General features: G+C 43.2%; 2 protein-coding genes across 2 annotated transcripts; one reads left to right on the top strand and one right to left on the bottom strand.

Moving 5' to 3' along the window:
* Positions 1-10,165: 10,165 nt before the first annotated feature.
* Positions 10,166-14,139, bottom strand: naga (N-acetylgalactosaminidase, alpha). Its single transcript, XM_078798923.1, is given in 9 exon segments — positions 10,166-10,887; positions 11,755-11,895; positions 11,974-12,171; positions 12,435-12,596; positions 12,660-12,754; positions 12,815-13,026; positions 13,431-13,592; positions 13,594-13,801; positions 13,998-14,139. Coding segments are annotated over 8 exon segments (1,380 nt in total). The 5' UTR covers positions 13,800-13,801; positions 13,998-14,139; the 3' UTR covers positions 10,166-10,683.
* A 211-nt stretch (positions 14,140-14,350) lies between these two features.
* On the top strand, positions 14,351-26,235 carry LOC131107041 (adenylate cyclase type 3-like). Its single transcript, XM_058056677.2, has 20 exons — positions 14,351-16,267; positions 16,725-16,874; positions 17,175-17,317; positions 17,964-18,075; positions 18,137-18,264; positions 18,448-18,606; positions 18,689-18,845; positions 19,708-19,806; positions 20,778-20,854; positions 20,932-21,090; positions 21,173-21,260; positions 21,335-21,451; positions 22,439-22,704; positions 23,242-23,323; positions 23,408-23,566; positions 23,651-23,797; positions 24,671-24,790; positions 24,890-25,016; positions 25,787-25,911; positions 25,975-26,235. Exons 1-20 carry the CDS (start codon positions 15,608-15,610, stop codon positions 26,155-26,157), a joined length of 3,258 nt encoding a protein of 1,085 aa, XP_057912660.2. The 5' UTR covers positions 14,351-15,607; the 3' UTR covers positions 26,158-26,235.
* The last annotated feature ends 234 nt before the right edge of the window (positions 26,236-26,469 follow it).

The following is a 26,469-nucleotide window of genomic DNA, read 5'->3' as shown; positions in this document are numbered from 1 at the left end:
GGTATAAAGGCTTCAAGTAACCATAACCTTCAAAAATATCTACCAAATATTTGCTAACCTTTGAGAATTCTGGAAGTTCTAAGTTGGTATATGAGTATTAGAAAAAAATATAATAATAATAATACCTGCATTGGCTGAATTTTGAGGAAACACAAACTGGTCAAAATGTGTATGAGGTATTCTGGCCATGAAACTGTTAAAAATACTGAAAATAACGTGGCTTAACACATGTATTTTCCACCATTTACTGGAAAATGTAAAATATATATATATTTAAAATGCACCACAAATACCATGTCGAAAGTATTTTACAATTTTCTTGTGTCATTAAATTAAATTAAACCCATTCATGATATTCTAAGAACAATATCTACCAAAAATTTGTGGCTAAATAAAAATATTACTAAACAAATATAATGTCAGGCTGCACGGCGGTCGTGTGGTTAGCGCGCAGACCTCACAGCTAGGAGACCAGGGTTCAATTCCACAGATAAGCGGTAGAAAATGAATGAATGAATATAATATCAGTCGGAAAAGAGAAATGATGAGAATGATCACTTATGAATGGGATGTAGTAGAAGTGGCATAAAAGTCATGTTGCAAATGTTCCAAAGTAGTTGTGCATTAATCACAGTCCATTACTTTATGCTGACTTCTGGTAAGAACACTGACTTTGTTCCAGTACTTGTGGAAAACACAGCAGGATGCTGTTAGCCTGTGTCAAATATTTGCTTTGTCATTACTGCCAGCTGTCTGTGACTACACTGAAAACACACATTTAACATGTCCTGGAAGAGGACGCGTGCAGCCTAAACCTAAACCATACACTAAAATAACAGCTTAGTAAATCATTCAAGTGAACTTGAAGTTAAAAGTGGAATTTAGCCCCATTCTGAAGTAGGAATCATGCATGTTGTCATGTTGCATCATCCCGTGTTACATCACGTAGCGACGTGTGCTTACGGGACGAGAGGCGGTGATGATCAACGTCCAACCCCCAAAGCAAACACGACTCCGTGACATAGCGGTGACGCATGAGCGAAGACGCCGCGACCTAACGACGATGACGACGCGCTCCACTAAACTTTACAGCACGCCCCCCCCCCCCCGGGCCAACTGTTGAGTATTTTTATCTTAGCGCAGCAGAATGTAGATAAACACATAGCATTTAGCTTCCCCCGTCACCAGCCTCAAGCCAGCAAGCCTTCCTTGGCGACAGCGTTCCCATCACTTTATAACACTACAATTACAGCACCCTGCAATTACCGCTAACCACAGTGTACACGCCTGGGGAAAGTGTACGGAAACTTGATGTTGGGGAATCCGCACAAGCTGCTCATACGTTCCTGCAATGCCTATAAAAGGTCACTAGGGGGCATTCTTCCTCGTATTGCTACGTTTTGTGTGTCAATGAACTGAATGACTCATTCATTCATTCATTTTCTATCGCTTATCCTCACGAGGGTCGCGGGGGTGCTGGAGCCTATCCCAGCTGTCTTCAGGCAAGATGGCGGGGTACACCCTGGACTGATCGCCAGCCAATCACAGGGCACATATAGACAAACAACCATTCACACTCACATTCATACCTATGGACAATTTGGAGTCGCCAATTAACCTAGCATGTTTTTGGAATGTGGGAAGAAACCGGAGTACCCGGAGAAAACCCACACATGCACGGGGAGAACATGCAAACTCCCCACAGGGTGGGATTGAACTCGGGTCTACGTGCTAACCACTCGTCCACCGCGCAGCACTATTCATTATAATAAGATTTATAAATAATTGTCAATGTTGATAGTTTCTTAAATATTTCTTGAATATTTCAACTCCAATTTTATGATCGTAAAATTATCACTATCTTTTTTTTCTCTACTTTATCCTTTAACGGACTGCTGATTTTTCAATTTTTGTAGTTTTGTTAAATTGTGTTTTTTTTACATATGTTTAGGATTGCACGGTGGACAAGTGTTGGCCTTACAGTCAGATGATGGGGAAGACCTGGGTTCGATTCTCCGTTTGGGCATCTCTGGGTGGAGTTTGCATGTTCTACCCGTGCATGCATGGATTTTCTCCAGGTACCCCCATTCCCAAAATGTTAGCCTCATTGACCACTCCAAATTGTCCATAGGTATGAATGTGATTGGCTGGCGACCAGTCCAGGGTGTACCCCGCCGCGTGTCCCAAGTCAGCTGGGATAGGCTCCAGTGTACCCCCGCCACCCTAGTGAGGATAAGCAGCATAGAAAATGGATGGATATATATGTTTACATTTTTTCTAGTATCAACTTTATTTGTTGTTTTTTTTATATAAAAAACAGCCGCAGGCCACACTTTGGACACCCCTCTGTTGCTTCAAGCTTTTCAATTCACTTTACATTATTTCCAATAGGAATTGTTTCAGAGGGCAGGGAGGGGGTAGAACAGCTACATCTTTGGATGGATTGTGTTGGAAGTTGAAGGCTTACTTCTTAAAATGTCATGAAAAAACGAATAGAAGTCATTCTGCAGACAGCCAGGGGAAAGGTGACGTCGGAGGGCGGGGGAATTGAATTATTGAAAATGGAGGAAAGCGGAGTGTGGACGTGACATGGTTTATTTACTGGAGAGCTGCACAAAGTCAAAAAAAAGACAGGCAGAGAATATAGAAGGTAGAATACCAGAAATAAATGTCCAGTACTGGACATCCAGTACTGCGTTGTGACTGCTAGCATGCACACAATGACATGCTCCATGCATGTCTGTGCTGCCATCGCTTGCACGGTTCAGACAGGTCATTATCACTTCCAGAAAACCTCTGGCTCCCGCTGTGCCACTTTCTTCTGAAACCCGAGCACCCACATTGACATTATCACTATCTTTGCCCACTTTATAGTGGAGGGGGGCAACAACAGAAAGGGGGGAAACGGAAAGGCAACAAGGTTTGGGGTAGGTTTGCATCCTCGTCTTGCACTTACTGGGGTGTCGACCCCAGAGAGCCCCTCGCTTGTTGCGGTCAGCACCCCCGGAGCTGCCAATTGAGCTCACATGCCATTCCTCGGAGCCTCAAGGGGACAAACGGGTTTAGGTGGTGGAGGGGGTGGATCTGGTGACAGAAGCACTTGGCTTACAAGATATCCATGCTAAAAGCAGATCATGCCGAGGCCTTGTGGGAGGTATGACGGGGAAAAAAGAAGGTTTCTCTCCTCGTTATAGGAGTTAAGTGCTGCTCACTTGTTGGGCTTTTATCTCTTCTTGATTTAACATTGTTTATACATTCAAGGAGAGAAATCCCATCAGGGAGCGCTTGGCAGTCCCGGATATTCATTTTCTATAGAGGAAGAACATCTCTAGCTGTTTCTATGCCAGTGTATCTTCTCCAGGGGGACAATACCGTAGGAATGGATATGCTTTAGATTAGTCAGTGTACAGCTTGGATCGGATTATAGATGCACCATCAACACACAGCCATTATTATCCAAACAGCTGGCAACACAAGTGACTAGTAAGAAAACTGTGTCTTGCCGACTTGGTACAAGTGATCCAATACATAGGCCATAGAGACAAATGGCAGTGCTTCAGACTTCCCAGCATGCCTTGCGGCGCTTGTTTTGTAAAGCATTGCTAATTTTACGTGTTTAGCATTAATGTAGTTTATTAGTCTACATAGTAGTAGTAGTAGTAGTCAGTTCAGTGTGGCCTATTGCTTCTGTTAAGCAAGCTAAAGTGCCTACAAACACTGACTACTACTTTAATGTACATCCATTATTGACAGTGGTGTCTATTGATGGTGTACTAAAATGCTAAGAGGATGACGCTGTTATCCGAGTGTTAAGGGGCTCCCCCTGCTGGTCAGGTAACAAGTTACCGCCCCCTGGTGGTCAAGGGGTAGTGGTTTAATGCCCTGTATGACCTGATACTACACCATACAGTGTCAGAGTACAGCTTCCTTGATAAGAAGCGATTGGTTATCCATGGAAAGCAAAACACAGGGAAAGTCACTGAGGGACTACGTGGCCGCAATCACACACACACACACACACACACACACACATACACACTATGACCTGCAATGTGTCACCGCTTAGGGACTTTTTCAATTCAGCGCTTTCTGCGGGCCACACACAAAGCATGGCCGTGAGGAATGAAAGAACAGCTGATCGTGCATGCAGGTGGCACAGGTGGACTTTATGGGGACGTGTCCGCATGGAGACATGTGCTCAGGACAGTCGGGTGCTGTTGACAGCGGCCGCATCCACTGAGAGAACGACGGTCTCCCTGCTAAGATACCACCGACACTCCCAGACGTCCATCTGGGCTTCACGTCCCTTCAGCTTTAATCACACAGACTTACACAACACACACACACACACACACAATCCATTAGACTAAACTGTGCCAGGTCCTCAGAGTTAATGTTTAGACGGGGAGATATACGCAGCCTGGGCTGAAGGTCAGTCTACATGTCCTCTTTGATCCGTCTGTGTGTCCATGTGTACTTTAGTGTATTCTCAATGTTGCATATCCCAACAAAACCACACTTTGACGGCTCCAACAACACAACATGATTAAAAGTTTTGGTTAAGGCAGATAGTGGAACACTGTGTGTGTGTGTGTGTGTGTGTGTGTGTGTGTACTTTTCGTTTTCTTGATGTTATGCAGACACAAAGGAAAATAATTGGACACAAAAACTCAAGTGATGTCCCCAAAACACAAATCATTAAATGAGGCATATACAGTAGTGTGGAGTACAATTGTGTATCTTTTTAAAAAGAAAACAAATGTGTTAACTTTTTCTTAACATTATTAGAGCCCTGTAGACATGAAATAACACCCCTATAGTCACCTTTACACTCCTATTATTCATTGTTGCAACTCATATTCTGCAGGGACTCAAGATGACTGCTAGTTAGCAAGTTAACTAGCTGGCAAGCTATTTTGTTTCTTCTAATGTACCACTTCCACACAGGACGGGAGGAGAATCAGCGCTATTAATGCTCGCTGAGTAGTTTACTACTCTATTCCAACATTGGTTCTGCTGGTGCTTTGTTGTGCGACTTAACTTGAGAGTGTACAGTTCATTTTCTGGAAACATGCTGCCCGAAGACAGCTGGGATAGGCTCCAGCATGCCCACAACATTAGTGAGGTTCGGTGGTATAGAAAATGAATGGATGCTGATGACTTGACTGATGATTTTGGGTGTTGAATGGTGTCACCTGACGGAGCTAGCTCGAATAAGTGAGCTACTTAGTCCAAATTAATCCGAGTGATGGCGGACGAGTGGGAGACAGATTGACAGGCGAATGGCTTCACCATCAGACAGACACAGAGACACAAGAAAAAAAATAGCACAACACAATCTTGCTTGTGGATATTGTCAGACCGCATGAAAGGTGGCGGGAGGCATTGTTGACCGATCAAGGCTCTATTTTTATTGGCCGTCCTGGTCACATGACGGCTTTTTGCCAACACAACCTGTCGGTGGACTTTCCACAGAGTTAGTCTCCAGCCGGCATCACGTTACCACACAAAGTGCAACCTGACAAAAGTCCCGTTAAAGACGTCCACCTGCTGCCTCCAAAGGATTGCAGCCTTTCTCTCCGCGAGGCTCAATCGGGCCAAATCCCGCTGTGTTGTTGGCTGCGCCGGGCTCCCATCCGTGAATGGTTTTGTGTCTCTGCCCAGAAAGAACATGACCAAGAATGACCACACACACACTCCTAGAGCACATGTACAGTACGTAGCGAACAAGAATGTCAATGTAGACACAGACGGTGCATGTCAAGGTTTTTACGACCAGGGAAAATGACACCAACGGAGGTTTGGTTTAGTTGGCGACGCATTTTCAGGAATTCCCATAGTCCCTGAACATTCATTGTCAGTACAACATTAGCCCGTTTTCACCATTTCCTGTTTGCCAAGAACTTTGTTTTGGACCCATTAGCATTGCCCAGCTGGCTACCTGGAACATTTTCACCTGGGTAATTTTGGTGGGAACGCAGTGGGCCTTGAAAAGGAGTGGAACCTCCAAAGTTAAAACAACTCCGCTGAGTAACTTCCAAATCAGTTTTTCCCATAGGAAAGTGGATTGATTCCTCCCAGCTTTACCATCCTTGCTGATTCAACAGTAAAGGGAAAAATGGAATGAGTGGAAAAGTCATCATTCATTCTCTTTTGACTTTGAGTTTCCAAGTGGGCAAGCCAACGCTTCAACTTGGGTCAAGAGGCTTAAGTAGAAATACTTAAGATTCTCTTTCCCTTCAGCATTTCAGACATGACATATTTTATAGTCTCAATAATGTGCACTGGTACGCACGGGCCGTGGCTGAGACGGACAGTGTGGCCAATTTGGCGATTTTGTCCGTGGAGCTGGCGACATTCCAACCCCCATTGCCGACATTTTTTCTCATAAGACTAGCGACAAATGTAGCGACTTTTTTTGGCGTTGTTGGGCAGTTTTCTGGTACTTGGGAACTTCCAAATGGAGTCATAAGCTGGTAGAATGCAGTGAGCTTCCGAGCCGGGATGCAGCAGGGGTGCTCGCCCTGTTTTACAGAAAACGCAAATGTTTCTTAATTTTCATTAAGCCTGGATAAAAGAGGAGGGTGTGTTATTTGTTATTGTTAGTCAATCTCTACTCTTTATTAGAAAAATGAAGAGGATTAGCTTATAATTCTTTGGGTAAATGTATATTTTTACTCACTTTTTTCGTTTCTCCTATGGGTTATGCTTTTTTCCTTCAGCAGCGTCATATGCAAATATGCCAATAGCCAATTTCTGGAGACAGACATGCCATGGCTGAGATCATGAAAAAAATGCTCCCCTCATTCCATGTGGAAGTGGTAATTTTTGGCTTCTTTGTCCTCCTTACCCAGTCCTTTTAAAACACTTGGCTGATATCATGAAGAAAATGCTCCCCTCATTCCATGTGGAAGTGGTAATTTTTGGCTTCTTTGTCCTCCTTACCCAGTCCTTTTAAAACACTTCCTTAAGTTTAGAATAAGTAAATCATACAGGTTAATTAGTTAGGTCAGTAGCTTGCTATGCTAATGGAAGCCGTCATTTGTCCCTGCAGGGATCCCGTTGCCTATGCAATGGGACGTAAACAAAGAATAATAGAGTGTAAAAGTGACTATAGGGTTGTTATTTCATGTCTACAGGGCTCTAATAAAATAAAACATGCTTTGTAGTGTCCTAACAAATCATGAAGGTAGTTGAAGTGTTAAAGAGAAAAGAGTGAGCTCACAGTGTGTGTCTGTCTGAGTGCACATTAGAGCGAGAGAGAGCGAGAGAGAGAGAGAGAGAGAGAGAGAGCGAGAGTCTCTTGACTATGACCCTCACCGGTGCCAGTTGGCAAGCGGCAATCTGGCCGGTTGCCATGCGAACCCGACGCCTCTCAGACAACGTGCAGCTTGCCTCGTTCACAGCGGCGTTGTGGAAAACGTCCTCCTCTTCCTCTTGTAGGAGGCAACAGCAGCCACTAGTGGTCAAATGGAGGCATGGCGTGCATTCATTCATTCATAAAAAGAAACAAACACAAGTTCACATATTGCTGCATTCTGATGCTGCTTATTCAGTCTTAAAAATACTGCGAAATGATTCCTTTAAAGAATTAAAGGTCCCATCTGTAAAAGAGTAGCAGCAGTTTGGGCTAATGACATTGACATTGACATTGAGCTCTGTCTGGCTCTGAAATGTTGCTACTCAGCCATCAATGCAAAACTCATGCGTGTAATACTTGCCGTACTTGTCAAATGACTGCCTCTTTTAAAGGCCAGATTTATCACAGAGCTCGTGCGTTGGATATTCAGAGAGCAGGGGTGTCCAAAGTATAGCCCGGGGGCCATTTGCAGGCCATGATGTGTATTTTGCTGTCAAAAATCGTAATCATTTCAATCATGTGTTACGAGCAATGAGGGGTTGTGTTTAAAGACACCATGTAACCTAAGCTGCGATTTCCAAGCATACTTAGATGCAGCAAATTGTAGTACTTGCAGCTAATGATAAGAATATCCACTTCTTGGTCCCTCTCTTCATTTAGACCACACATATACGCATAATAAATAAAAATGTTTTTGCGATGTTGGGAGTATCGTTCCAAGGCTGAAAGAGGTGTTTGTGAGTTGGAGATACATATACGTATACAAGTATACATATATTGTGTTGGAATTACACTACAGTCGATGTGTTCAGGTCAGAATAGAGTTAAACTGTGCTACACTGTAGGTGCGGTTTGCCAGGATGTGTATGCATTAATTACGCGATAAAATGTTACGTAATTCATGAAATCAATTGGCTACCATTAACGCACTACTTTTGACAGACCTAATAATAATAGGTTTGAGAAATAACCGACATTGGGTAGTTTTTTTGGACCGCATAGCGCTTAGCCTCAAAGTCAAAATTCGCGTGGGCTTTCTCTCTTCGTCCCACATCTCAAAAACACACGTTAATAAGCTAATAGGAGTTTGTGTTCTGTGATTGGCTGGTCCAGCCTGCATCCGCCTCTCACTCCCTAAATGGTCTGGGCTCGACGCCAGCTCACACGTGACCCCTCGTGAGGACAAGCATGACAGAAATCAAAGTCACATTTTCTTGAATGGTGTAAAAAGTTTGGACACCCCATCCTGGATTATTAAGCCTGCCAGGCACATCTTAATTAGGCTGCTTTGTGTGTGTGTGTGTGTGTGTGTGTGTGTGAGAGAGAGAGACGATTCTCATATCCACAAGGTCCTGTCTGGGTCCTTTCATCTAGATTTCAGTTGGGGGCGGGGGGGAGCGCGAGGCAGACAGCGTGACCAGCAGCGTGTGGCGGATGAGGGAGGTAGGGGGGGCTGGATAATGGAATAAGGGGGCGCAAAGACTGGCAAGTGCGTCCCCCTGCAGCTGTGGGCCTACGTGAGCTTCTGCAGGAACGCTCCAGAAAAGACGTCCTTCCGTTGATCAGTCCCCCGCTCCCTTTTGTGTGCACCCACAACTCGCAGCTTCGTCTAGCTCTGCATGCGCTTTAAAATCAGTCATCGGTGGGAATCTTTTTTAAATTATTGCAGCAACGGTTCTGTTGTTGCTGTGTTATGCAATATACCCGTTAATAACTAAGCATGTGGTCAAATAGCGCGCTGTGTTTTCAATAGTGTTGTGTTTCTCCACTATTACAACATTGGTTGTGTTGCTGCTGTGTTGTGTAATATATTGTTCATTGGCATTGGCAACCTCCAGATAGTTTTTATCATCAGCAGTGTTGGCTGAATGTTCGCTCCTTAACGCTACTACAACATTGGTTCTGTTGTTACTGTGTTAGGTAATATACCTGTTAGCAAATAATCATGTGGTCAAATGATCCTCCTTGCTGTTTTCCCACATCATGATCATTCTACCAGTCTGGGCCCTTGACATTGAGAGACACACCGGCCCTTTAATTTGCACGCAGGAGCTCTCATGTGACTACTCCCACCCCCCAACCGTGTAACATGCACGGGACACTTAGGCCAAGGTCACAGATGGTCACACGGTGTAGAGGAGGAAGCAGAATGACGCAAAGTTAATAAGGTTATCCAATGTTGTGTGAAAAGTCTAAAAGGGGCAGCAGAGGACGTGAAAGCATAACAAAGAGATAAAGGGACGACATGGTCGGCTGACTGGCCTTGTGAGGCTCAGCAGGTGCACTTTTTGGCTGGAGGGTGGTGTCACGTCCACGGCTTTGCCTGAAGAGCAGCACTGACCTCTGCTGGTTCAACTTGGCAGCGCAGCAGTGAGCCGCTAAAAGAGCCTGGCTTTTTCTTGGTGGTTTTTAAAGTGGGCCAATGATGGCAAAGAGAATAAGAAAGATAAGATAAGAAATGCAGCACTGTGGGGCGCACGTGTCCGTCCTAGCTAAAGCCACAATAGACATAAAAGAATGGAACGGACGACGCAAGGTCTTCTCTGTTTAGGTTTTATCTATTTGTTTTATTCAACACTTACAGTACACAAGACAGCTATGGCTGTAGGCGACCTCCTTTATTTTTAATTAACTTCACATGGTGACGGAAGCTACATTTGAAGTATCATGAATGGTCAGCAACCACCAGCAGCTACCTCTGCATGCGCTTGAAAATGTGAAAACTGTGTTTATTACAACATTGGTTCTATTGCTGCTGTGTTGTGCAGTACTCGTTTGAAAAAATGATCACATGCCAGAAAGAGGTATGCTTTCCTTTCTTTATTTGAAGGTTATAAAAATAAGTTGTACAATGAGTTCCAGTTAACGCCTCTGGCTGTAATTAAGAGCATTTATGGTCATTTTCTCGAATACAAAACAAACCAAATGTCAGAGCTTCACTAAAGAGCAATCATCAAAGTAAAAAAAACATTCAAAATGCCATAAAAAAAGTTCCTACATGGGTGATCAGCAGCTCAAAAAAAGTAAAAAAAAAATTCTAACATTTAAAAAGTCAACATGTGCACATTCATTCATTTTCTACCGCTTGCGGGGGTGCTGGAGCCTATACCAGCTGTCTTCGGGCGAAACGCCGGGTACACCCTGGACTGGTGGCCAGCCAATCATGTGCACAATCACTTATTTATAATCTATGTATAATTACAAAAAAAATAACCCTGAGTGAACTGATTCAAACAGTCATCCAAGTGGATTCATGTAAATAGAGTCGTTCATTACCACATTGTCTTGACAGTCAATTGGTGATCGTCATCATCATGAGGCAATTAGAGGAAAACAGGCGGGATGACGTTGGTGAGGTCGCCCCGGGCGGGTCCTCTGAGCCGGGCGTCTTTAAAAAATTCCTGCAGGTGGTTGGGTTTGGCGGGGGCGGAGACATACCACATGACCACGCCCGTGGGATTCACAGACAGCACGAAGCTGGTGGAGTCTTTCAGGGTCATGGTCCTCTGGGAGAAGACGTCATGTACCTGAGACGTGAAGACAAACAAGAGTTTAGTTCTTTAATATTATATGTATATATATATATATATATATATATATATATATATATATATATATATATTACATTACTGCAAAGGATTTCTATCTTGCAATAAGTTTTTGCTTCTCAGATTAAGTAATTTTGTTATCGAGTATTAAATAAATGAATTAAATTGAACACAAAAATTAAAAAATCACTTTTTATCTTAAATAAAAAAAATAAAAACAAATCAAATGTATACATTTTTCATTTTCCGTTTTTGAATTCAAATATTAAATAAATAAATAAAAGCAAAATAAAGTTGACAAAAATTCTTAAAAACATTTACATTTTGATTGCCATCTTGCAAAGAGTTATTGTATTAAAATATTGAATTAATAAAAGTGTGACTATGGAGATCGAAAATATGTTTTTTAATGAAACCATTTTTATATAGAAAAAAAACATCCTAAAAAAATAATTTAACACAATATCTCGGCCCCTTTTCTTTTATGACTTCATGTTGAGTTTTGAATCATTAGTTGTGAAAATGTCTATGTTATATCATTGTATTTTACTTAATAATACTTCATCATTTCCTACATATTGTTAACAATGGTGAATATAAAAAACAATGGTCACCTTATATTAGGAGTCTAGTGAATTACAAGCAAACTGCCAATCTGCTACTTCTTATATCACGTCTGTTGAAAACATGCTTCGCCTTATTAGATTATTAGATTTTGGCTTTAAAGATAGTGTTCCCAAAACGGGTCTTGAAAAACAGAGGTATTCCAAATGGACTTCTATTCTCTGGGTAATGGTGATGCATAGAAAGAAAAGATGCAGAATGATGTAGGGGAGTGTTCAAGACCTTGTAGCTGCCTGTGGTGTAGTTGAGTTTGCTGAGGGAGGTCTGGTAGCGGTACGGCATGTCCGTACGGCGACTGAAGAACACCAAGGCGCTGGCGTCGTTCGACAATGGCCGCCAGAACACCTCAATGCCGCTCTTCTCCTGGTGGGGAAAGAAAACGGAACTGAAAATTAGAAAGCGGCAAAGCAAAGTCAGCGGACCCAACAGTGACAGCAGCACCTTGAGTATGCGTCTTCCTTGAAGGCCCAGAGGGTCCTGGTTGATGCTGATGGCCATTTTGTTCTGCAGGATGCTGCGAGCCCCGCCGCTGATGGTGCGCAGGTCGTTGGACATGAAGAGCGGAGCGGCCAAGATGGCCCAGAGAGCCATCTGTGAACGGGACTGATCCATGCTGAGGCCAAAGTCGCCAATGATCAGCTAGAAGAACATAAAGGTACGCTATAAATATTGATAAGATGACATTACCAGCTAAATCACACAAAACAGCAGCTGTGGCTGTAGGCAACCTCGTCATGATTTTATTTTAATGAACGGTCAGTTTAGAGAGGTTAGCATCCAACAGCTTTATCTAGCGCTGCATGCAACATTGGTTCTACTGCTGTATACAGTCAATGTTTCCCACTTTCTCAAACACTCCAAATCATTATTCAAGGTTTTAAAAATAAACTTGCGGCTCAGACCATATCCGGGTCATTCCATCTTCCGGGCCCCGCCACAGCAACCAGGACGTCCTGGTTGTCAAAGAACCAATCCACGATGTTCAAGACACTGGCCCAGGAGTCCTGGATGTCACCATAGTTACGCCACAGGTTGCAGATCTCGCCCAATTGACTGTAATTCACCTGAAAAGACAAAAATAGCACATCATTTAGCGTAAATATACTGTACGCTGAGTTTGACCGTACCTTAGGTGGCAGACCACCCTGGTAGGCGGGCCAGCTGCAGGAGTAGCCAATGGGACGACCTGTTGCGTTTAAAGCCTTGGACATTTGAGGGTAACCTAGCCAGAAGGGGAAACTAATGAAGTGGCATTATTTAGGAATACTCCAAGCCTCCTCACCTTGCGCTTGTTCTGTGGCGTTGGAATAGCAGCCGTCAAACTTCAACATGTCCACCTCCCAGTCGGCGAAGGTCTGGGCGTCGATTTCGATCTTGCTCAACGGCGTGCCAGGATAGCCCCCGCAGGTGTGCGTGCCCATGTCCCCGTAGATGCCCAGCTTGAGTCCCCGGTTGTGCATGTAGCGGGATAGACGGTGGATTCCACCAGGGAACCTGGAAAACAAACGTCAGGTCTGTTCCACCTGTGGCTGTAGACAACATCCTGATGAACTCGACAAGATGACAGTAGCTGCATTGTAAAGAACATTTGATTAAGAAACGTCCACTTTTACACTTATCACAAAATTGGACTTAAATCATGACCTGTACTGTGTATACATATTGTATGGTGGTCACAGTTTGACCCTGGAACAGATATTCATCCAATTCCCCTCAATTGCAATTGACATGGTTGTTTCTAAATCTGGGTTACAGCTGTGAAAATGAAAATATGAGCTTTCTTATGCGGCCACGACCTGAAGTAAAGCTGCTGACTCATGGTTTTTATTGTAGGTCATATGACAGTCACACTTGCACTAAAGGTTTTATTGACCTACAGGACTACACTGTTTGTGTACCTCTTTGGGTCAGGCTGGAGCCGCCCGTGCTCGTCCCTCTGCTTGGACGCCCAGCAGTCGTCGATATTGACGTAGACGTAGCCCAGCTCTCTCCAGCCATCCTCTGACAATCTGTCAGCCATGTCGGTGAACAAGTTCTCACTGGCCAGGATGAGAAGACATAGAAGGTTTTGTTAGGAGTTCACACTGACAAACTCTTGAGTCTTTCCCCACTTGCCTGATGCAGTTCTTGGGGTCGTGGTCACAGTCGATATCACAGCGGAACCGTTCCCACGCCAACCAGCCCATCGGAGGGGTCCTCATCAACCCGTTATCCAGGGCGACGGCGGCCACGAGAGTAGATGCAAACACGAGCACAGTCGAATGCATCCCTGTTGAATATAAAAACTTTATTAGCAGTTCAGTTATTTCGGAATGTCGCCAGCCTGCACTCGAAAAGGCTGGTAAGACCCCTTATCAACTCAACTCCAGTAGATATTCTTTAGTTTATTTCGCACCTCACCTACTTACCCGAGCTCGTCGAGTTAGGTTGATGACCTTTGAATTAAAAAAACGTCAAAAACTTACCGGCGTTTCGGCTAACTAGAAAATAGGACGTTTCCAAACGTCTCCTCGTCTGTCTCCTTCACAATGTTGCCACCTTAATATCCCGACTGTCGTTATTTTTGAAACGCGGAAGTAATGGGTCACATGACGCAGCATCCGCGTCTGCTGACCAGAGAGGCGGCTGCGTTCCATTACGGTTCCTACTGTCGCTGGATGGCAAGTACACGTCTCCTCCCCAATTAGATTTATTGCAAGGAAAACTGACAAAACGTGCCATATTAGTCATATTTTTAACAAATTGTCATGATTTTTTTTATTTTTCCTAATGTTTCGTTATTCTTTTTTATTTTTCATGTTTTTAAAAAAAATCTGTTTGTTATTTATTTTCCTTCTTTTTATTTTTACTTAAAACTGGCAGCTTTTATTGAAGTATTAGCATACACGCAACTAGGATTTCTCATTTCATGTAACACAATGTAATGGCATTTGTTTTTTTTAATAGTATTAGACTTGTTATACAACACATAAAAACAATGTTTATGTAACCTGTAATGTTGGAAGATCATAGCACTTACCGGAAGCTAACCAGAGTGCTTTGATGTCATTCTTGTCATGGCCAGCAGGGAGCGTAATGTGCATGGTAATCGAAGCTGCGCTGTGATGTATACTTCATTTCATTGTTCCATCCTTGAGGATGCGCTAGTCGAGTAGTCTATAAAGTATAATTTAAGAATCGCCATGGGGACGGTCACTGCAGCAGTAGTAGGTGTAGCACCCGTTGGGAGAAGGGCACTCGGGGGGGAAGCATGGCTCTGGAGAGGTCTGGGGACAGGCAACAATAAAACATGCATCTACAGTATCAGCGGTGAGCTCCAAAGCAAAGCCACCATGCAAGATTTGATTTCCCTTCTGAGACTGCCGTGAATCGGTTGTTTAACCTCTTGAAAAGTGTTGCAAGAATCGTTCGGCGCGCCTCTTCGCACCGTCGCAAGTGTCACATCTCCCAAGGCACGGCAGTTACTTTGGTTTCATCGTAGCAACAGTAACAGAGCTTGCTGCCATCGAGGAGGTAGGAGATGTGGTAGACAGAAAGACGGAATAACATCAGAAGGACAAGTGTTTTTAGGCATGGCACCTTGTTTTTGAAAGATGCAGAATATTGAAAGTCTGCACTTTTTTATAATCTGCAAATTGAAAGAAGAAATGCTATGGACTAGCATGGTGCACCTTTTTGGATTACAGTTCCAGGAGAGACTTATATTTCCTGGAGATTCCCTGAGAATGTTCATGGTTGATGGGTTTGTTCTCCAAAGGTAAGGCTTCCTGGAGCTTGGATGGATCCTACACTGGACATATGGCCGCTTCCTAAACAGTTTTGGCCTTAAGGGCCATCCATCCATCTCAGGGTGGTTGGAATCTATCCTGTCTGTCCTGTATTGTCTTCAGGGCTTGAACTGAACTGATCATAGGTCTGATACATGGAGCTACAACGTCTTTTGACTGTGGGAGGAACTTGAGATGCCTTGACGATGTCTTGAGAACCTGAGGCACCAGTTCATACCTGCTGTACTGCTCCCTCAGTGATTATCATTGCAGTATTAAGCCAACCAAAAGAACTGTAAACGGTCAATATGTCCAACCAGGTTTTCCATATAGACACAGAGCAGCCTGCGGAGTACCCTGTGGTGTACCCGTGTCAGGACCCAGGTGATGCAACTGGCACCCGTAACATGCTGGCGCTCCCGCGTGGATATGGCCTTCTAAACACCATCTGTCCCACCTTCACCCCGGACTCCTTGGAGAGGCTTTACCAGAGTTACTTCCGGCGGCAGAGACAGGAGAACATGCTGGTGTTGATGACATTCGCTGCTCTCTTCAATAGCTTCGTTGTCATCATGTGCGCCGTGGTTTACACCGAGGACAAACAGGCCATGGTGCTGGTGGCCGCGGTGGGCCTGGCCGCCGACCTAGTCTTCCACGAGTTGTACCGGCTGCAGAAGCTGCCCAAGTCGGCGGTGTCACGCGGCGCTGTCCCCTACATCCTGTGGTTGATGGTTACTGTCCATGTCCTGTGTTACTCTGGACTCAACTACGCACGCTTCCCCCAAGCCAGTGACTCGGTGGGCTGGCAGGCCTTTTTTAGTTTCTCGACCTTCTTGATGCTACCACTCAACCTGGCGGCGCTTGTTCTGCTGTCAGCTCTCGCCTGTGGGATCCATATCCTGATGCTGGGGGTGACTGTAGCTCAAAGGTTTGACGACAACCAGCGAGGACCCATGCTGGTCAGGCAGGTAAATGCCTGTCCAAACATCTATCTTGTCCATCCTTTCAAGGAAAAGTTCACTTAAAAAAAACAATAACCCACCATCCACAATTCTTATGTGAGACATGGACACACATGTTTTCTTTTCTGTGTGTTTTAAAGATAAAAAAAGAGCAACATGTAGTACATAAAGTACACTATTTTACTACTAGCAGAGCTTCCTTCTTGGGCACACTGATTTCACATAGCAACAGAAATTTAAAAACAAAAAATTAAAAACAAAAACACTGGAAGTTATTTCAGAAGGCTCCATGGGCGGAACAGGCGCGTTCCATTACGTGTGTTCTTAGCTGCCTCTTTATAGCTGTTTTCATATTATTAGAATGCACAGAAAAGGGAAAAACGTGTTTGTGATTCACATAAAGATTGTAGATGATTGCTATTGCTGGATTTAGTGATGATACCATCCACTCCTCCCTTACTAGCTTCTGGCCAACGCCATGCTGTACCTTTGTGCAGCCGCAGTGGGGGTCCTGTCGTACTACATGGCCGACAGGAAGTACAGGACGGCCTTTTTGGAGGCACGTCAGTCCCTGGAGGTGAAACTCACGTTGGAGGAACAAAGTGCCCAGCAGGTGCATACACACACCCGCGACACCCACTGCTTGGAGTGTTAGATCAGACACTGTTGTTCTTATAGGCTAACCCTAAACACCCATCAGGGATTTGGTCTAGAACATCTTAACCTCTTGGTACAGCTTTATGAAGTCTATAGTGATGCAGTCCATATTGACTCTAATCCATTTACTAATCCTTGACTTGAGACTGAACTTGCAAAACACAGACTTGGTCCGGCCTCTGGTAGAATTCCATTGAGTCCATAGTGAGACAGTTTTTAGTATTACTGTGCTCTTCTGACACTGTCAACGTCACAGGAGGAATTATTGTTGTCCATCCTGCCCAAACACATTGCCGATGAGATGCTGCAGGGCTTGAAGAATCGTGCCGATGAGAATGAGGTCCAGCAGCAGCGGCAGCAGTTCAACACCATGTACATGTACCGCCACGAGCATGTCAGGTTAGCCTCATGAAATGTCCATTGTTGTTCATTTCCCGAAATCGCTGTTTCTTTGTTTTGTTGGTGGAGAACGTATTTGTGGTGACCTTGACATGCATGGATTACGTACAAAATATTTAAACGTGTGTTGGCTGCATTAATTACGTATGCGGGGTGTACATGTGGCGGACAACACACAGTGCAACATATGGAAAAATTGCCAATCACAGTGCACATATAGACAGACAACCATTCACACTCACATTCATACCTATGGACAATTTGGAGTCACCAATTAACCTAGCATGTTTTTGGAATGTGGGAGGAAACCGGAGTACCCGGAGAAAACCCACGCATGCACGGGGAGAACATGCAAACTCCACACAGAGATGGCCGAGGGTGGGATTGAACCAAGGTCTCCTAGGTGCGAGTTCTGCGCGCTAACCACTCAACCGCCGTGCAGCCTTGCCCAAACCTGACATGAGCAAAACGTATAAAAGATGCATGAAGACCTACAAAAAGTTGGCAAAAAAAAATACTGTAGCTCAAAAATCAGCATATCAGATGCACGTCCTCCATGCATTTTTTGCGTTTTTTGCCTGTGCTACGCTTTACGGATGGGCCTAGACGGGCCTGAATTAACAGCACCCTGTGCTCCCACATCCAGCATCCTGTTTGCCGACATTGTGGGCTTCACACAGCTATCTTCCGCCTGCAGCGCACAGGAGCTCGTGAAGCTGCTCAATGAGCTCTTTGCTCGTTTCGATAAACTTGCCGAAGTGAGTACTATTGCATCCATCTTGATGAATGCTATCATAATCATTTGGCTTCACTGCCCAGCGGCACCATCAACTGCGAATCAAGATCTTAGGCGACTGCTACTACTGCATCTGTGGTCTTCCCGACTTCAGAGAGGACCACGCCGCCTGCTCCATCATGATGGGCCTCTCCATGGTAGAAGCCATCTCGTAAGTGGTCTCGTAACGCCACCAAACTTGTGTCCCTTAATGAGGACACGTCATAAAATAACACCAGGAGTTCAGACACGTATCCATGAGTCAGTTACAGACAGAGGAGCTCCTAAGTTTCCTTGGAGAAATAAAACTAAGAGACATAGACATGACACTTCTCTGCTTTCTTGCCTATGTTAGTTACGTGCGAGAGAAGACCAAAACAGAGGTGGACATGCGAGTGGGCGTCCACACCGGCACCGTTCTGGGAGGAGTACTGGGCCAGAAGCGCTGGCAGTTTGATGTCTGGTCTACGGACGTCACCGTCGCCAATAAGATGGAATCTGGAGGGATTCCTGGGTAGGAGAGCCACATGTTTGCCTTCTGCCGGGAAGGTTATTTGAGTACAGAATTTAATGTTTACTTTGTGTTGGCGTCGCAGGCGAGTGCACATTTCCCAGAGCACCAAGGAGAGTCTGCACGGAGAGTTTGAACTGGAGCCTGGCAACGGCGGTGAAAGATGCGAGTACCTGCTGGAGAAAGGCATCGACACTTATTTAGTTGTGGTGCCAAAAAAGAAAGATAAGCTCAATGCAAAAGTTAGTACGTACTTTTTATGCCGTCTCTCACAGAACTGTAGACCGGGGGTGTCCAAAGTGTGGTCCGGGGCCATTTTAGGCCCGTGGCTAACATTTTAACAGCATAAATTTTAAAAGTTATTTTACAAAAATAAAGTCAAAACATTATGTGAAAAAATAATGTCATTTTTAGTAGTAAAGAGTTTAAATATTAAAGTATTTTTTTCCTGGTCGTAATATTATTATGAGAAACAAACAAAAACAAATTGGAATTTTTTTTAATTGAACACTTTGAGGAAAACGTTAATAATATGAAAATAAAGTAAGAACTATGAGAAGAAAATTCATAAGAAGAAAGTTGAAGAAACGGAGGGGAAAAAAAGTCACAAGTTTATGAGAATAAACTCGTAATAAAAATGTCAATATAGTAACAGAGAGTTGACGTATTATGGAAAAAAAAATTGTTCTTGAGATATGAGATACCAATAAAACTAAAGTTTACAGATTTTTGGAAAATTATCTTAGAGAAATGTTATAATAGGATGGGAATAAAGTCATAGTATTACCAGAAGAAAATTACAAAGATTATTCATGACGTAAGTTGAAATATTTGGAGAATTAAAGGAAAAAAACAGCAAAAATGGGCGGTTCATAGTTCATAATAACAATAGGCTACTTCCCATCGCAAAAGCAATGTATAGAATTTTTAGCATCCTTAAAAATATCAAAGTGGCAAAGTTGCATCCTTTAATTTTTCCACTGTGTGGCCCTTGCTGGAAAACGTTTGGACCCTCCTGCTCGAGACAAAAGTTTAAAAAAGCCTCTCCAAACTTGACTGATACTGCCATTTTAAAAGTCACCTTTTTCTCCCCTTCTTTCCCAGACATCCAGTGTTTTGTACACCAGAAAGTCTCACCTGCTGATTAACACCACATCAAACCACGGAGCCTCGTCACCGCCAGCGTCTGAGTCCAAACAGGAGGTGAAGTAGGATTCATGTCCTCAAAGACACCAAATCTCTGCCAAGTAGAATGTAGGATTCAATATTAAGTCGATGATGCCAAGACATTGCGTGTGAATTCTTAAGAGCTGAAGAAATAAATGATTTGTTGTGGAAAGACATTAATGTCGACTATAAAAGCAGAAGAGCGGAATTAAGCTGTACTGAAATGGCACAGAAATGTGAAATGAACGAGCAAATGATATCTGTACATGTTTATGTACTGTAAGTTTCTACTTAAAATGACTAAAATGCCACTATGCTAGCAATGCTAATATGCTAACAGTAGCATGTAACATCTACAATGGTAGAGCCAAGTGTCTGTGTTTTTTAATACTTGTGAAAATGTAAAAAAAATGCTAATATGCTAATGTTAGCATGCTAGCGCTAACATGGTAACACCTAACGTACAACACAGTAACACACAGCAAAGTGTTTGTATAGTTTCCATGATGAAAATAGCTAATATGCTACTATGCTAATGTTATACTAGCAATGTTAACATACTTAGCATGATAGCTCAAAGTGTTTCTATGAGTTCTGCATGCTAATGTTAGTATGCCAAACTTAGCATAGTAGCAAGTGTCTGCATATGTTAGTATTCATAAACATGGCAAAAAAATGCTACTATGCTAATGTTAAGAAATGGATTAGTTTCATAGTTAGAGCATGTAAAACCTTTTTATGACCTCAATATGTTTTTGCCATTATTAGAGCCCTGTTGATGTGAAATAACACCCCTATCACACTCCTATGGAGCCTTGTATTACCCAACATAGTCAACATAATAATAGAAAATAAGCCATTTTAGATTCAGAATTACTTTTACAATTTCCGTGAAGCGGGATTCAATATTGATGTATGGAATATTTTTGTAGTTATGAGTAAGAACTGTGATGTAGCGGTATGAAAATTCCAGAATGATGTTTGATCATCTTTTTTGACATCCTCAGAGGAACAGGCTAGTTGAAGAACAAGTCATCAACACGCGCTTGCAGCAGGAGCTCCTGGAAAGAGAAACGCGACAAATGTGAGAAGACTGTAACGTGAAAATGCAGCAAAATGCAGATTTTGTCCCGCGCTGATTCATTCCCACCCCAACTCCAGAATGAAGAACCTGATCCATCCCATCTCGCTCCACTTTGTGGACAGAAAGCTGGAGGCGCTCTATTCCTCCGAGAAGGAGAAGTGCAGCGGCGCAGCCTTCTGCTGCTGCGCCATCGTGCTCCTCTTCATCACCGCCATGGAGGTGTTCATAGATCCCCTGTAGGTCCACTCTTGAGACGCTTTTGTGGTTCTCAGTAGAAGATGAGACTGAAGACGTGTGTTCTTGTTGTTGTTGTTACAGACTGATTGAGAACTATGTGACTCTTGCAGTAGGAGAGGGTCTGCTGTGCATCCTCATTGTGAGCTCCCTGGCCGCCATCTTCCCCGAGGTGAAATACAGCTAATGTAAATGCCTCGGATTCATGCATACATGTTGTTTTTTATCATTATGATTTGTGTGCAGATGTTTTCCAAGAAGCTGGTGTCCTTTTCCACGTGGATTGATCACACACGCTGGGCAAGAAACACGTGGGCAGTGGGGGCCATATTTGTCCTCACCATGGCCACCATAGCTGATATGGTAAGATGGATTTTGCTGTATTCTCACTGCTTTGTGGCAGTTATTTTACGTTTACGGGACTCTAATAAGGTCTAAAAACATATTTAGACAGTCTTACACTGGTTTTAATCTGATCAAACTGGGAAAATATTCAATTTAATAAATAAGGAACCAAGTAACAATAATAATACAAGTATAAATGTGACTATAGGGGTGTTATTTCATGTCTAGAGGGCTCTAATAACAATACAAAGCATATTCAGAAGGTCTTTCAGATTTTCTGCACTCTAACAAGGAAAATATTAATTTTAATAAAGAACCAATTAAACGCGATAAACAAGGTGTGTAGAGGTGACCATAGGGATGTTATTTCATGCTCTATTGTATTGTACTGTATTGGTTTTTCATTTAAACAGGGGTTTACTGTATATTTGAAGCTACCTTATTAAATATTGTTGTACAAATCCATACAAATATTCCTCCTTTCAAGGAGGAATACCTTACCTTGCAAATAAATGCCCATCTGCAGCATTTTTGCACGTACATTACCCTTCCTTTTATGTTTTTTTTAAATTAATGTGTATATGTTGGGGGTGGGTTACTAAAACATTCTGTATACAGTACATGTTTTTACGAGCATTTGATATGATTGAGTATTTTTCAACAAATGCAACAATTTAACATAAAAAATGATGTTTCTGCTGTGTTATTTCTTCTTGTTTGTTGTTAATATTGCATTTTATACTCTCCATTCCGAATGTCAGACTTGACTTTCTCCCTGCGGGCTCCATTAGTGGTTTTGTGCCGCTGCCTGCAGCCTCATTTGTCGAGGCCCCTAGAGGAACCTGTTAAGACAAAATCATACCTTTTAGCTCCTGATATGAACGGTGGATGCTTCAGTGAGCATTCTGAACTGTCACATGTAGAGGACGCAAAACAAACTCAAAGGACACTTATGTTGAATGTTTTTTTTTTATGTACACTATCACTTTGCTTTGCGTTTGGCAGCTGAGTTGTGTCCCTCCACATTTCCGAGTGGTCAACAGCACATCTGCCCTCACGCTGGACGCGGTGGGAGAGTGCGCGGAGAACCCCAAGCACTACAGCTTCATGTCTGTTATGGTGCTGATCGCCACCACCATGCTGGTGCAGGTCAGCCACCTCGTCAAGCTGGGACTGATGGCGCTGGTTGTCACGGCGACGGGAGCCATCAACATCTACAGCTGGGGGAGCATCTTCGACCTTTATGACTTTGTACACTTTGCCTCCCACCGGTAGGCAAGAAATATATATTGTTTTTATATATTGTTTTCATTGCTTTTATTCATATATTTACTAGAATAAATAAGAATAATTGAATGTTTCAAAATGATGTTATTGAATATAATTTAATATAGTATATACAAAATATATATACAAAACAATATAAACAGCTGGTATAGTGTTATGTATCCTGTATTGTGTATTGAAAAAAAAGGCATCAATACAAACTAACAGTTTTTTAAAACGTGTGCAAAGTGCACTGAATTTTTGGAATACAAAATCGTCTATTTTTAATTTAATTTGGGATATGCTAGAAATGAACATGCATCAATAAAACTTTTTTTTTAATGGTCTATGGGAAAAAACAGGATTTTGTCCTATGAAATCTACCTAGCAACAAGTGATCAATCATCGGTATGTTGTCAAACTTTTGTTTTATAGGTTTCATTATGGATTGAAAATGGTTTTTTTGCACTTTATAACAATTTTTATGGAATATCTCATGGAGTATCTGGAATATCGCAACCATCTTTTGAACTTTTTTCCAGAGCATCCATGGTACCATCCAAGTACCTCATGACCATGATGATCATCGTAATGATGCTCAGCTTCTACCTCTTCTCCCGCCATGTGAGTGGGTCCCCTTCTGCTTCCACAGTCACCTGACCTCTTGTTGCGGCCCACTTCTGTGTCATTTCTTTTTTTTGCGCTTAGTTGGAGCGTCAATCCAGGAAGTTGTTCTTGTGGAAGATCGGCGTGCACGATCAGAAGGAACGAGTGCTGGAGATGAGACGCTGGAATGAAGCGCTGGTCGCTAACATGCTGCCAGAGCATGTGGCCAAACACTTCCTTGGCACCAAAAAGAGAGACGAGGTGAATCGCACATTTAACAGAAATAAATGCATGTTAGCAATATTGAAATATCTAATAAAATCTAAATATTTTGTCACGTGTCAGGAACTGTACAGTCAGTCGTACGATGAAGTGGGTGTGATGTTCGCTTCCATTCCTAACTTTTCGGACTTCTACACCAAGGAGAGCATCAACAACGGAGGCATCGAGTGCCTCCGCATTCTCAATGAGATCATCTCAGACTTTGACAGCGTGAGTCTTTATTATTACAGCTAGGCAAAGATCCTTTATATGACAGGAGCGTTTTGCTGTTTTTAAGTGCTGGTCTATTCATTCTGGTCTATCTCAAAAAAACGGTAGTCAAAGATCCTGTGCATGACAGTGGTTCTCTTCTGTTTTTAAGGACCTATTTGAAAAAAACTGTAAAGTCAATGAGCCGTCTGCTGTTTTTGAAAACATACTGCAAAATGCTAGTCAGAGATTCTTCATATACAACAGGCGCACTCTGTTGTTCTGAAGGACCCACTGCAAAAATGCTACTCAAAGATTGTCTATATGACAGTAGTGTTCGGCCATTTTAAAGAATGTTTTGCACAAATTTTAATCAGAGATGTTGTCTACGATATGAGCGCTTTGCTGTGTTAGGACCTCCAGGAAAAAACATTTGAATCAAAGATCCTCTACAGGAGCTCTCTGCTGTTTCATAAAATCTTGTCAAAGATCCTTGACATGACAAGGATGCTCTGCTGTTTTTAAGGACCTGCTGAAAAAATGCTAGTCAGATGTCTTCTATATGACTAACTGAAAAAAACACTCGTTGAAGATTCTCTGTATGACAGGAGCGTTATGCTATGTCTATATGGAATATATGTTATCAAATATGTGGACGTACTGATTATTTATGTGACAGGAGCACTTTGCTGTTTTTAAGGACATAATGGAGAAAACTCAAGCTTTACAGATGCCATGTTAGTGTCAGAGTGTGGTATTAGTCAAAGTAGAGGAGAAAAAAGGTGTCTTATTTGATGATTAATCGGCAAAGGGTGTCTATCAGATTGGTTTGATTTCTACTCAGGTGTGGAGTCTTCTTTGTGATTAATTAAACCTGTCCACTTTTCCCCGCAGTTGCTAGACAGGGACGAGTTCCGCAGCATCACAAAGATCAAGACAATAGGAAGCACCTACATGGCGGCGGCGGGACTCACCCCGAAAAGCAACGCCACAAACGGTCACTGCAGTCACAAGGTTTGAAGCCTGACAATTCGCTGTTTTGGTCTTTGCGTTGGATTTTTGAATGGTCTTCACGGTAAACAGTGCGGCGTGTGTCTTTGTGGTGTCTCCCAGCCAGAGGACCAGACACTTATGGAGCACTGGCGGCACCTCGCTGACCTGGCAGACTTTGCTTTGGCTATGAAAGTCACCCTCAATAACCTCAACAAACAGTCCTTCAATAACTTCATGCTACGGATCGGTCAGTGTGTGCGTGCGTGCTTGATTGGGGGCTGACAACAATGATTTGGAATGCATGAAAAAATGTAACTTTCTTTGGTCAAAACCAATGTTGTCATCTCGCTAAGGACCAAAAACTGCTCAGCCAGCATTAATAGCGCTGATGACGATGATCCATCCATCTTCTTCTACTCATCTGAGGTAGGGTCACAAGGGGGACCAGGTACTGCCCAGCAACTTGGTCCGACTTACTGCCAATGTGGACCAAGCTCTGACACTAGTCATACAGGGAGCGAACCATCTGAATTAGGTGGTCCGGTACCCCATGCTCCCAGAGTACTCTCCATAGGATTCCTAGAGGAACACTGTATTCATGCCATCTTCAAGTCCACAAAACACATGTGGACCGGTTGGGCAAACTCCCATACACCCTCAAGGACCCTGCCGAGAGTGTGGAGCTGGTCCACAGTTCCACGACCAGTTCCTGCTCCTCCTGAATCGGAGATTCAACTATCTGGGAGATCCTCCTCTCCAGAACCCCTGAATAGACCTTATGAGGAAGGCTGAGGAGTGTGGGAGCAATCCAGCCAATCCAGAGGAACTTCTTCCAATGTCCATGTGACGCTCATGATACTTGAAATGCAGCTACTACTATCTTGAGTTAATTTTTTTTAAATACATCAGGAGGTCGCTTACAACCACAGCTGTTAATGTGTTTGACTAATGAGTTAGGTCGTCTTGATAACTGTCCCCACAACAGTCACAACAGGATCCCGTCGTGTCCCCCCTCAGGTCTCAACAAAGGCGGGGTTTTGGCAGGCGTGATTGGAGCTCGTAAACCTCACTATGACATCTGGGGAAACACGGTCAATGTGGCCAGTAGGATGGAGTCAACCGGAGTCATGGGAAACATTCAGGTAAATAAACACACACAAAAAAAACTCTTGAAGGTTCCTCTGTTGTCCCTTCGCTGCCCCCAGGTGGTGGAGGACTGCTATGACATCTTGAAGGATTATGGCTTCCGTTTTGTGCGACGAGGGCCCATTTTTGTGAAAGGGAAAGGGGAACTACTGACCTTCTTCATGAAGGGGAAAGAACTAAACACGGGTAACCCAAGCCTACTGGGTACGACTCTTCCTCACCAGGTTGTGCACGTTTTCTGACATCTAGAAAGGACATGACCATGATGGACTCAATATTTGGATCCCAAACGTGAGATTTTTTTATTGGTATTGTTCTTATTCTCCACTGCTGTCTCCACTGCTGTCCTGTACGTACTGTGCTGTTAATGTGCAGGTCACATTATGTAAATGGTGTGTTCTTGAGGCTTTTTGGAGTTTTTTTCAGAAAACTTTATAGACGGAATAGATGTGTCCCATTACATGCATTCTTAGCTTCCTTCTTTTTACTGTTTTTATATCTTTAGAAAGCACAGATTTAAAAAAACGACGTGTGTGTTCATGCCTCACATAAGG

Source organism: Doryrhamphus excisus, linkage group LG19 (assembly GCF_037039965.1).
Source record: "Doryrhamphus excisus strain RoL-2023G ecotype Guam linkage group LG19, RoL_Dexc_Guam_v1.1, whole genome shotgun sequence".
Classification (NCBI taxonomy): Eukaryota; Metazoa; Chordata; class Actinopteri; order Syngnathiformes; family Syngnathidae; genus Doryrhamphus; species Doryrhamphus excisus.
The sequence above is the reverse complement of the archived record's forward strand: the minus strand, read 5'-3'. Positions and strand labels throughout refer to the sequence as shown.

Bases quoted from the DNA above. Each gene is read 5' to 3' on its own strand.
- LOC131107041 (XM_058056677.2), top strand. From the start codon at position 15,608: ATGTCCAACCAGGTTTTCCATATAGACACAGAGCAGCCTGCGGAGTAC. The intron at 18,846-19,707 runs GTTAGTACGTAC...CTTCTTTCCCAG, and splicing joins AAGATAAGCTCAATGCAAAA to ACATCCAGTGTTTTGTACAC. The intron at 23,798-24,670 runs GTGAGTCTTTAT...TTTTCCCCGCAG, and splicing joins TCATCTCAGACTTTGACAGC to TTGCTAGACAGGGACGAGTT.